Genomic DNA, 13,367 nt, shown 5'->3' on the forward strand with positions numbered 1-13,367 from the left:
TCCTGGGAAACTTGCCAAAGAGTCCTGGGGGTAATACCGAAATCATTTCAGAGGAATTGCTGAAGAAATTGTCGAAAGATTTCGATGGTGAAGTCGATTTTATATTCAGTCAAATCCACATGACCTTGTGAACCAGATATGAAGATGAGGGATCCCTTGATCACCATGCCATTGTTATCAGAAACTCTGCAGCATGAACCTCAGTTTCTTACATCTATGTGAAATTGAAACGTTAGATCCCAAGCAGTACGCGCATACATATTTTAAATAGCTTTTTGTTCCTAAAAAATGCTTTGAAGACACTGGCAATACATTGAGTCACATTTAAGCCACTTTCCAGTTTCCGAAACACTCAATGTTTCATATCCGTTCAAACGGCGTTGCAATATGCCACGAATCTGACTTTTTGGGTGATTTGGAATTCGATGAGTTCCATATCAGAAACAAAATAGATAAGTTGCAGTATTAATAACTCTTCGGTTAAATGCTGGCTACGATAATATTTTTGATATGTTGCAAAACACTTTGAGCTCAGCAGAGCAGTATTTTATTTTTGACAGTCTCTTTGCATGTTCCGTATAAGGTATATGAAGTTACAAATGACTTTGTTGTTTATGTAGTGCACTTTTAGCAGAACCTCCCAATGGAATTGATGGTGTGATAGTTATAGTGAAAGGTTACAAATCTCAAGGTCCAATGTTCGATTCCCGGTTGGTTGTTGTGTTTTTATTTTCAGTGTAGCCGCAAGATGTTGCAAATAGGCTCCCCCTCTTGCGCTTTTTGTGTCACAAAAGTGTTCCAAATACGATGCGTTGTGCATAACTCAGACGTTTAGTAAGTTATACCATAGTTGTTACTCACTGAGAAACAAGTGGTGTTGCTTGGGTCCAATCTCGCCCATACAGATCTTAATTGTCACCTGTCGTGATGCTATTTACGATGCAAATCACATAGTGTCAACTCACATCACACTCACATAGTGTCAAAGTGGTGTGGTACAATACAATAAAAACATAACCTCCTGGCCAAAGACTCCTCAGACATATTGACTTGTTTTACCCTTCCGGGACTCGCTTGGTACTGGACCGCTCACGCAGTCCCGCTTCTGTTGTGAACGAGAAGCGTGCTTTTTTCGAAGGTGTTGTACTTTTTACAACGGCGCGAGTCCCCGAAGGTTACGAGCATTAAGTGTGGTAAATATTCTAATCTAATAAAATTGTATAAAAACATAAAATAGATTGATCTCACCCGATACAAAGTATTTCCAAGTACCATCAGGCGTAATCCTTTTTGAATTGTCGTCGCCACATATTCTGCCTGGGTCCGCTTCAGTTCTACCGCTACCACTGATCGCATTTGAATGTTTTGCAGACCATCAATCGTCCAAAGAATGCCCTTCAAATCCTGAACATCTTCACAACACAGAGTTCAATTTCTTCAAAACAAAATTCACATTTTCACCACAATTCGAAAAATAATTCGAAAAATTTTGAAAAAAAAAAAAAAAATGACGCGGGCAGAGGAGACAAACAATCCACCCTGTCACAAACGTGGCTTACTTCCCCTTTAATAAACCAGCTGAAAGGTAAGAAAAAGTTCATTTAATCATTATTGTACAATGTTCTGTAAAATTGATCTGTAACATGCCAACTGCACTTTTTGCAATTCTGAGCTCAATCGAGCAATCAGAACCAATTTCCAGATCGAATGAGTGTTGGAGGTGTATATTCCGATACATTTTGGTCGAAATCCCCATACAAACTTCAAATCAAATGCGCCAGCTTATGCAACAAGCGATTGAGCTGAAATTTTGTGAAATTGATTTTCTCACCAAAGACACAATACTGGGGGGTGCCCCGTGGAATTCGACAACATTTTTTTCTCCCCATACTAAGCTAGGCCAGTCTAATCAGCATCAGTGCACCGCAATTGAAGCGAAAAACGTCTCTCACGTCATCTTTTGTTAGCATGGAGGCGCGTGGTATGTTGTGGATTCGTGTTGCGATGGTGCATTGCGTCACAAAATTAGGAAAGTTTGTGTTTTTCTTACGCCAATTATTGCATTAACTATTACTACAGCATGTCATATCTAGTTTTACTACACTAGGCTCAAATGCAATAATTATGTTTTGACCTCTGAGGCGAGAAAAGTAGGCAATTTTGTCTGATAAATTTCTAATTGTACTTGATGATGCTGACTATATATAAGCCATCGTTAGAAACCGTGACTTCGTGTTGAACCCTCAAACATGAATCGAAAATCATTACCGGTAACAAGAAAGTCGTCAAAACAACCGCATTTTTTAGGCAAGGTCACACGCGATTCATGGTTGGACCAAAGTTTAATAATTGTTAAAACAACCAACCGCCATAGCACGAACCGCCAGCGTCACAGTTCAATGTTGGTCAACACGTCAATCATAGGAGGGCGACAAAAGATGCGCACTTTTTCGCACCCCCCGAGCGGAAAAAAATCACTTTAAAAACAGCATGACGTTGGGCGGAAAATCTTTCCTGTTCGAATTTTACGCCGCCGATTCGCCAACCAATGACCGGGCGGGCACGTGAAATTTTCACACTCGATTTGCGGAGAAAACGCGCGGCATATACCTTCTCGTACCAATGTATGAAGGTGCCTACCGACATTCATATTCGATCGTGGAAATCATCGTTGTCGTTGCCCCGTCTCGAGAAGTGCATCATAAAGAAGCAATTTTTACCGTCATTTAATGTCTCCTAAAGGTGCACCTTAGCCAAACTGTGATCCCATTTTAGAATGGAGGAACGTTATTTCGGTTCATTTGGGGATGTGTTTTATCTAGGGTGACCAGAATTGTTTTCCCAATTTCAAGTTGATTTTATTAAAAATAATGCCATTACAGAGCCTTGAAGGGCGACCCAATTATTTAAAGAAGTTCTATTTAAAAGCATTTTAGAGTAGGTCTGGACACCCTACAATAATGCATTTCGGCGTTTATATGGTGGTGCTACATTTGATTAAATGTGCCAGAATGCACACATTGAGTGAAGAAAACGGGAATTTTCAAAAATAGAACACATTCCTCGTTGCCGTGTGCCCGGAGTTAATAACAAATAATCATCGGGGTAATAATTAGAAACAGATGTATTTTTATGCGTGCGATACGATGGAACTCCAAGCCGTTTGTTTTTATTTACGAAGGTTGCGTGATTTGAGTTGGATCGATGAACCTCGCCATCAACGTTTCACATAAATCTGATGAGATTGACTCACGCTGGTTGATAAAAGGGATAAAAAGTGTTCAAACCTAAAGAAAGTGGTTATGCTTAAAGTTCTAAGTTTTGTTTAGATAAGGAAAGGATGGTACAATATGCATTCCCTAAGCTTTGTCTATATTTTCCACAATATAATCAGTGATACCGGATCATTTAAACGTGCAGGCACAAAATGTATTAGACTTTACACATATCACATTGATCCTTTTTATAAAAACAACTGTTTTTGTGCAACCTAGGTCACCGTACGACCGTTGAATGTACAAACAAAGGATTGTCTAACGCCTAGTTAATGTGCTTTCAACTGTCAAACCACACCAGACAGGTAAACCCACTAATTAAAATTGGTCATAATTGGAAAACAAGTTTGAAGTCAACAAAGAATAGTTGTCTCAGGATTACTGTTCTGTTGTCGTACAAGTGGGTTTCTATTTTTAGACCGACAAATATCTATATTTCAACCTCAACCATAATGTGGGCAAAACGGGATTCTGTGGAAATGTTATCCCTTTTATACGCGACGGTAGGCAGTGCAAAAACGACCAGGTTGGGTGGGCGTTTTATTTACCCACGTAGGTGAAATTTTCCGAGACAACTACTGATGATCGTTGTTCCCGATATTTTACGGGATGACACAGACAAATTTATGACTGGGCTGCTTGCAAGAATCAGCGGTAGTCATATTAATGTGATTTGTGTGACTAATTGGTATTTTTTGGGTGTTACTCATATGTCTACTTCTAAACAAAATGAAAGGTGTTTATTGTTTAGCCTTTCTCATACAACTAGGTCGTATCAGAAAATCTTAAACTCCACAAAACGAATTGCATGTAGGAGCATCCAATAATCAAGTTTCATGGTTGGGGTAGGCGTTAGGCGATATTTCAATGACTTTGATATCCTCGAGTAAAACAAAAATCGCTTGACTACGCATTCTCACTCACCGGTAAACAGCTTGTAATGCCATGGGATCCAAAGAAGTGTTCACGTCCGAACACGACAACCGCCGTGTGCCAAATGCCCTCAATGTGTCGACCTGGAATGGAATTATTTGGAATTTTATTATTAAATTGGATCATTTGAATTCAATTCACGTGAAGTATATTTTTGATAATTCATAGTAGCAGCTAGCATTAATTAATTCAAAAACGTAATAATTGGCGTAAAAATTTTGGCTCCTCTTTCTCCTCTTTCTTTTTTATATGGAGTAGGAATTGTGGGGACGGATGTGCAAGAAAGAAGCATTTTCAAATCTCCAAAGCAAGCGCAAGCCGCATGAGTGCTTGCAGGTAGGGCCTCCAATCATTAGAGTTTAATGCCTGTAGATTGACATGGGAAATTAATTTAGTTTACCTCAAGGTAAACATACATGTTTCAATGTAAATAATCAATTGACTATTAAGGACGTGTTTATGAACTGTGCTTATTTTTTTAACTAGTTCATTTATTTGACAAGCTCAGTCGTATATAATATAAAATAATATATTATAATATTTAACAGATGATATGTTCTTATCTTTAGCGGCAGGCGTTGCTAGCGTTGACGTGACGCTCTCAACGACATACTCCAAAATACTCCGCATCAGTCCGTATTGTGCTTTCGCGCTGTGTGGATCTTTTCACTATTTGCTGAAGGAATTTTAATGCTACCCGAAGTAATTTTAATCTCAACAGTGCTTCTCAGTGCTCTCTTTGCTTGGACCCGTACTTTTGTTTTACGTTGGACCCGTTTGCGGAAGTAAAATTCCGTCCTGCAAGGAAGGGGGTGTCTCTAAATTCTCCACTACGCTCCAAGAAACAAGGTTTCAAGACCATCCTGCCGAAGCGCGGGAAAAATAGAGATATTCCTTCTCACTCTAATATTGCAAACGTTTTTTCTCCTATCGAACTGAGTAATTAGTTCGAACTGAGATTGCCAGAAACGGGACAGCCGCGTTTAGCAGGGATCCTTTGATGATCGCAAACGTTGATAAAGTTTTGATAATTGTGTATTTTTTATTTCCAAAATTTATATTGTGCATAATATGCAATGCGATCAATAAATCCCAACTGAATCCTGCCTTCCACAACCAGCAAAATGTATGAAGGGCTGCGGAACAAAAGATCAAACGAACAAAACATCGAATGAACAAAATGATTTTATTTTTCACTAAAGCTCGTTTGCTTCGTTTCAAGAGGATTAGAAGCATCCTTCTACGCTTCTCGGAAGCCTTCTTCCGAACAGCTTAAAGCCCTCCTTTCAAGAGGCGCGGAAGCCTCCTGGGCACTTCAGAAGCCTCCTTTCAAGTGGTTAGATTGCCTCCTTTCAAGAGGCTCGTAAGCCTCCTTTTAAGAGGCTCAAAAAATCCTTTCAAGAGGCTCGGAAGGCTCCTTTCAAGAGGCTTAAAAGCCTCCTTTCAAGAGGCTCGGAAGCCTTCTTTCAAGAGGCTCGGAAGCCTCCTTTCAAGAGGCTCGGAAGCCTCATTTCAAGCGGCTCGGAAGTCTTCTTTTAAGAGGCTCGGAAGCCTACTTGCAAGAAGCTCAAAGGCTTTCTTTTCTAGAGTCTCAAAAGCCTCCTTTTCTAGAGGCTCAAAAGCCTCCTTTCAAGAGGCCCGGAAGCCTCCTTTCAAGATCTTCTCAAGAGGCTCGGAAGCCTTCTTTTAAGATCCTTTCAAGAGGCTCAGAAGCCACCTTTTGAGAGGCTCAGAAGCCTACTTTCAAAAGCCTTATTTCAAAAGGCTCTGAAGCCTTTTTCCAAGAGGCTCGGAAGACTCCTTTCGAGAAACTCGGAAGCCTCTTTTCAAGAGGTTCAGAAGCCTCCTTTCAAGTGGATAGGGTGCATCCTTTCAAGAAGCTCATAAGCCTCCTTTTAAGAGGCTCGGAATTCTTCTTCCAAGAGGCTTGGAAGCATGCTATCAAAAAGCTTCCTTTCAAGATGCAAAGGAAGCCTCATTTTAAGTGGCTCGTAAACCGCCTTCAAGAGGCTCGGAAGACTATCTACAAAGAGGCTCAGAAGCCTTCAATCAAGAGGTGCGGAAACCTACTTTAAAGGAATTCAAAAACTGAAAGGAGCATCCCTTCAATCAATCAATGGAAAAGTTCGAAGGGGTACCTCTCAAGAGAAAGGTTGAGAATCGCTGCATTAGAGCTTTTTTATACCTGTAGAAGCGTTACGGCATTTTGTCAGGCCATTAGGCCGAATTAGCAAAAAGAAGCAAAAATTGAAAAATGAGAAGTTTCTTCACCTTACCCCTGCTTCCTTCTCCCTTTTTGTTTCTTCCTTCTTCTATCTGTCTTCTTTTTCCTTTTTTTCTTTTTTGCTCTTCCTTCTTGCTCCTTCCTATTTCCTTCTTCTATGCTACTTATTCCTTTTCCCTTCTTTCAAGCAGGTTGGATTAAATTTTTATTTTTAATCAACAAAAACACAAATGCACACATTGAATCATTAGTCGTTTTAGCCGTGGCGCAACCCATTACTCTCATAATTGAGTAATTTTAAAGCAACGTATTAGAATCGCACCAAATCTTTTTACCGCCGAAATGTAGGCAATAAGCACTGCATTTACAACATTAATTCGAATTAAACATATTGAACATATCGAATTAAACATATTGAATCATCACCACTGGTGGATATTTTTTCTTCTTTTCCCCACCCTTCTTCTTTCTACTTTCTTAAACTTGTTTCCTTCTTCTTTCTTCCTTCTTTTTTCTTTTTCTTTCTCTCTTTTTTATTCTTTTTTCTTCTTCCTTCTTCCTTCTCAATTATTCTTTCTTTCTTCTTCATTTCTCGTTCGCTTTTTTCTCCCTTTTAACTTCTTCCTTTTCTACATTCCTTTTCTACATTCTACATTCCTTCTTCTTTTTTCTACATTCCATTTCTTTCGCCGGATTCCGTGCCGGAAGATCCTGTGTGGACCATATTGTCACGCTCCGCATCATTCTGGAGCAGGTCAACGAATTCCAAGAGTCCCTTTACTTGGTATTCATTGACTTTGGACCGTCTCAATCACGAGAATATGTAAGGCGCCCTGAGACGCAAGGGAGTTCCTGAGAAAATCATCGGCCTCATCGAGGCACAGTACGAGGCCTTCTCGTGTAGAGTGCTGCACAATGGTGTCTTGTCCGACCCTATCCGGGTCGTAGCTGGTGTGAGGCAAGGATGTATTCTATCACCTCACAACTGGATCTCAAACAACGAGCTCCATCGTCGTTGTCACCAGAGGCCGATAGCAACAGAAATTCGGGATCGGAAGTGGGGCTGGGTTGGCCACACTCTACGTAGGGGCGGAAACGAAATCTGTAAACAAGCATTAGACTGGAACCCAGCGGGACATCGCAGCAGAGGCAGACCCAGAGGCTCATGACGGTGAAGCCTTAATAAAGAAATAAAAGAAGTCGACCGAAATCTAACCTGGCAACAGGTTAAAGCGATAGCCGGGCAACGCTCAGGATGGAGATCTTTCAAGTCGGCCCTTTGCACCAACGGAGGTGTACAGTATCCATAACGTTTCTTTCTTCTTCGTTCTTCCTTCTTCTTTCTTCCTTCTTCTTTCTTCCTTCTTCGTTCTTCGTTCTTCGTTCTTCCTTCTTCCTTCTTTCTTCCTTCTTCTTTCTTCTTCCTTCTTCCTTTTTCCTTTTTCCTTCTTCCTTCTTCGTTCTTCCTTATTCCTTCTTCCTTCATCTCCCTTCCTTCTTCCTTCTTCCTTCCACATTCTTCCTTTTTCCTTTTTCCTTCTTCCTTCTTCATTCTTCCTTTTTTCTTCTTCCCTCTTGTTTCCCCCTTCTTTCACCTCTCTTCTTCTTCCTTCTTCATTGTTCCTTTTTTCTTCTTCCCTCTTCTTTCCACCTTCTTCCTTCTTCATTGTTCCTTTTTTCTTCTCCCCTCTTCTTTCCACCTTCTTTCACCTCTCTTCTTCTTTCACCTCTCTTCTTCTTTCTTCTTCCTTCTTCTTTCTTCCGTTTTCTTCCTTCTTTATCTCGTCTTCCTTCTTTTTGCCTTTCGCGTATACTAAGTATACGTAAAGGCTATAGGATCACTCCAAAACCGAACTTTTGATAGAAGGCCCGGAGACCCATAGTGTTATATACCAATCGACTCAGCTCGACGAATTGAGGTGATGTCTGTATGTGTGTGTATGTATGTACAGTGAACTCTCTCTAACTCGATATTCTGTAACTCGATATCTCGTAAGTCGATAACTCCCTTACTCGATTTTCTCTAAGTCGAAGTGATTTTCCAATGCATGTTCACCTCGCCAACTCGATGTTGTCAGAAACAGTACATGCATGATATAGTTAGAAGTTAAAAATGAAAAGTGATAAGCGAGAAGTGAGGAATGAGAAGTGAGAAATAAGAAGGTAGAAGTGAGAAATGAAAAGTGAAAAAGAAAAAGTTAGAAGTGAGAAATTCCAAGTGAGAAGTGGAAAGTCAGAAGTGAGAAATAAGAAGTGCGAAGTAAGAAGTGAGAAATAAGTAAGTAGGGGGAAGTAAAAAATACAAAGTGAGAAGTGAGACATTCAAAATGCGAAGAGTAGTTGGAAGTGAGATATGAGAGGTGAGAAGTGAGAAGTTCGAAGCAAATAGTGAGAAGTGAAAAGTAAGAAGAGAAAAGTGAGAAGTGAAAAGTGATGAGGGAGAAATGAGACGTCAGAAGTGAGATATAAGAAGTTATAAGTGAAAAATGAGAAGTGAGAAATAAGATGTGCGAAGTGAGAGGTGAGAAATTAATAGTTAGAAGTGAGAAGTGCTAAGTGAGTAGTGAGAAAAGGGAGGTGAGAAACGAGACGTGCGAAGAGAAAAGTAAGAAATAAGTAATGAGTGCAAAGTGAGAAATGAGGAATGAAAAATAAGATGTGAGAATGGAGTAGTAAGAAGTGAGAAGTGACAATGAGAAACAAGATTTTTTTCCTTCTTCCTTCTTCTATCTTCCTTCTCCTGTATTATATCTCTTCACTCACTTCTCACTACTCAACATCTCGCTTCTCACCTCATAATCATCCACTCTCCATCTTACCCCTTGCTTCTGTTTTTCTCACTACTCACATCTTTGTTCACAACTTGTTCGCAACTACTCCATCCCACATCTCACCACTTTCTTCTCACTTCTCATTTCTCACATGTTACTGCATACATCTCACTACTAAATACTCACTTCCGTTTCTCAGTACTCACTTCTCACTACTCTGTACTCATTTCGAAAATCTCATTTCTCACATCTCAGTTCTCGCTGCTCACCATTCACTTCGAACATCCCACTTCTCACTTCACTTAATAAGGAAACAAATTTTGGCTGTTCGGCTAAACGCCATTTGGTCAAAGGTAAATGTGTTCCCTATCTCGATACCTCCTTAACTCGATGGTCCCCGCAATATCGAGTAAGGGAGAGTTCACTGTATGTGTGTGTGTATGTACAAAAAAATGTGATACACTTTTTTGTACTTAGCCTTATCCGATTTGCTTGCAACAGGTTGCATTCGACGCGAAATCCTTTGCTATCGGCCATTGCGTTCCGGAGTTATTAAAAAAACATTGTTTGTTTCGCCATTTTTCTTAAGGGTACCCCCTTGGATTTTTTTCGCAAATAAACGTGAATTGATGAAAATAACTGAATATATCTCCCTAAAGTGCAGTTTTGACCTCTCTTCTGTGTTTTTTTATCATGTTATATAATACACGAGAAAGGCACCATCACAGCTAGGTGGATTTGGGTTTTTATTCTTTCTTTCTTTTTCCATCTACCTTCTCCTTTCTTTCTTCTTCCTTCTTCCTACTTCCTTCTTTTTCCTTCCTTCTTCCCCTTTCTTCCCTTCCTCACTTCGCACAACTCATTTCTCACTCCCCAGTTCTCATTCGGTCTTACAACCATTCGGCCTAATGACCGTCCGACCTAATGACCCAGCATCTTATGGCGTTATACGTCTTAACTTGCATGCCATCAAAGCTTGTGCACTATTTGTTGCACATGTCAAATTCATGTGTTGGTATGCGCAATCGTTATGAAATTCAATGGTAATCAATTACGCTTTATTCTCTGTCGAATGCAACTTGAGGTTGAGGTTGAGAATTCCTGTGTGAAAAATTGGCTAATGTTTTGCCTTTTTTGTGTACAAAGTATGCTTAAGTAGTGCGTAAAAGCTATATGTTCACGCCGAAAACGAACTTATTATAGGAGACCCGGAGACTCATAGTGTTATATACCGATCGACTCAGCTCGACGAATTGAAGTGATATCTGTGTGTGTGGGCAAAATACTATTTTTATAACACACGAGAAGGGCTCTATCACTGCTAGGTGGATTAATCTGGGTTTTTTTATAGCAATTGTGCACACACATACATACATACATACACATGGACACATGGTGTGATATATCGTCGAACTGAGTCGATTGCTATATCACACCATAGGTCTCTGAGCCTTCTATAAAAAGTTCGATTTTGGAGTGAAATGATAGCCTTTTGGTACAGCTTTGTGCAAAAAAGGAACAAGGGAGATTATAGGAGGAAGCAGGCAGAGGAAATAATAAAGATGAGAGAAAGTGGAAGGAATGACAAAGAAGCAGAAAAAATAAGAAAGAAAGCAGGAAAAAGAAGCTAAGTAGGGAAAACGTCTATCTAGCGTACCCCACCGAAGGAAGTGGTTACCCTCCAATACATTTTTCGAACTAAATCTATCACATGTTATGAGGAAGGGTCGTTTGGCCGAAAGCCATTTGGCCGAATGTCACTAGGGCGAACAAACCATTAGGCCGAAACCCATCTGGCCGAAAGTCATTTGGACGAATAGGACGTTGGCCCGAATAGAGCATTTGGTGAGTGAGACGTCTCACTTCTCCCTTCGCACTATTCACTTTTCACAGTGAGAAGTGAGACTTCTTACTTCGCACTCCTCATTTTTCACTTCTTATCGTTTAAAGTGAGGAGCGCGAAGTAAGTAGTAAGACGTCTCTCTAATCACTTCACACTACTCACTTTTCACAGTGAGAAGTGAGAAATAAGGAGTGAGTAGAGAGACGTCTCATTCCTCATTACTCATTTCTCACTTCTCACTGTAGAAAGTGAAAAGCGCAAAGTAAGTAGTGAGATGTCTCACTACTCACTACTCTCTTCATGTTTCTCAGTTTTTACAGTGAGAAGTAAGAAGTCTCATTTCTCACTACTTATTTTTCACTTCCCACTGTTGTGGGAAGTGAGTAGTGCGAAATGAGAAGTGAGTCATCGTACTACTCAATTTTTACAGTGATCAGCGAGAAATGAGGAGTGAGAAGTGAGACACCTCACTTCTCAAAGAAAGTAGTGCGAAGTGGGTAGTGAGACGTCTTACTTCTCACTTTTCACAGTAAGCAGTGATAAATGAGAAGTGAGTAGTGAGCCGTCTCACTTCTGTATTCGTCCAAACGGCCCCTCCCCGTTGGGCATATGCATAAATCGAGTTTCAGACGTAGTAAAGAGAAAAGAAGTTAGATGAAAGAGGGGAGAAAAGAAAATGAAGAAGGATGTGGGAAATAGGAAGGAATAAGGATTAGTTAGATAATTTTAATTCTCACGTCGCACTTCTAATTTTTCACTTTTAATTCTAAATCCTCACTTATCACATCTTCTCTCCCTTTTCACTTTACATTTCTCATTTCTCTCGTTTTACTTCTTATGAGATGTGAGAAACATGGGAAGTGAGAAATGAGAAGTAAGTAGTTGGAATTACATAAAGTTTACAATGAGAAGTGAGGAATTCTCATTGTAAACTTCATGTAATTCCAACTACTTACTTCTCATTTCTCACTTCTCACTTCCAACTTCTCACTTTTCACTTTCTTCCTTGCGTTTCTCCCTACTCACTCTTCACTTCCTTCCTTCTGTTTTTCACTTCTCACTTTTCACAATTCGTGAAATTTTGAACCGCGAAATGGCAGAAACGTTTTGAAGACAGCAAAAAGTATTGGAAATTCAAAAACATGTAACAACGCAGCTCTTTTCAACAAATGAATATGTCTTATTCAATTGGATTAAAGCTAACACGGTGTGAATTTATTTCAATTTGAAATAACAGTAAGCTTGTTGCCAGAGCCGTAGCGTGGCTTTGCGGCTTCCGTGGCGAAAGATTAGCACTTACGTACCAGACCCCGATTTTCACGTAAAACTAAATTTTCAAAATGATGATTCTCAGCAGTCTAGCATCGGAATTTGATTATATTTTCTGCAATCGATCACAAATTCTATAGTTCCAGAGACATTGGTCATCGTTTTGAAAATGGACATGGCTCCGGAGATAATGATGGGAGTACTGGGGTAACCTCCTGGTCCGGAAAAAATGGCCACTGCTTGATCAAGCCGGAAACAAGTCTTACGACGTGCCAAACTTCATGATTTTGCAAAACAAGTTCATAGAAATGTGTTCTGAGGGTATTTGACTCAACTGGTCGTATTATGGATCACCCTGGAATGCTGGTTCCCAGAATGTGACCAGATGTACCAAATACTCTCAGAACAAATTTCTATTGACTTGTTTTGCAAAACCATAAAGTTTGATACGTCGCAAGCCAGGATTCAGTATCAATCAAAAAGTGGCCACTTCCCCAAGTATACCAGCATTCCAGGGTGTTCCAGAATATGACCAGATGAGCCAAATACCCTCAGAACAGATTTCTATGAACTTGTTTTGCAAATTCATGTAGTTTACCACGTTGAAAGACGTGTTTCCGGCTTGATCTGGCAGTAGCCCATTTTTCCGGACCAGGAGGTTACCCCAGTTCAGTACTCCCATCAATATCTCCAGGGCCATGTCCATTTTCAAAACTATGACCAATGTCCCTGAAACTTTAGGAATTTGGTGATCGATTGGAGAAAACAGAACCAAATTCCGATGCAAGACTGATGAGGACCATCATTTTGAAAATCGAGTTTTACGTGAAACTGGGGGTCAGGTACCTAAGTGTCTGATTTTTTTAGGTCTGTCTGAGAAGCGTTGTGATATGGCACATGTAAAAAAAATCACATGTTCAATGCAAAGAGAAATGTGAGAATAAAGTGATTTTGTGCTTCAGAAGTTAGGAAAGATGAAGAGCCTCAGCTCCATCGCTCAACCGAGTGGAAGGAGTTGATAACAACCAGCATGCTTACGTGCGACATCAGCT

The 13,367-nt window shown here is 40.1% G+C and overlaps 1 protein-coding gene across 2 annotated transcripts in view; it reads right to left on the reverse strand.

The window, feature by feature from the left end:
• Window positions 1-13,367, reverse strand: part of LOC134206846 (uncharacterized) — a 109,213-nt gene that overhangs the window by 48,524 nt on the left and 47,322 nt on the right. For both annotated transcript variants that reach the window (XM_062682577.1, XM_062682578.1), the window contains exon 3: window positions 4,200-4,291. In XM_062682577.1, the coding sequence (XP_062538561.1) occupies window positions 4,200-4,291 (92 nt within the window). The remainder of the gene's footprint in view (window positions 1-4,199; window positions 4,292-13,367) is intronic.

Source organism: Armigeres subalbatus, chromosome 1 (assembly GCF_024139115.2).
Source record: "Armigeres subalbatus isolate Guangzhou_Male chromosome 1, GZ_Asu_2, whole genome shotgun sequence".
NCBI lineage: Eukaryota > Metazoa > Arthropoda > Insecta > Diptera > Culicidae > Armigeres > Armigeres subalbatus.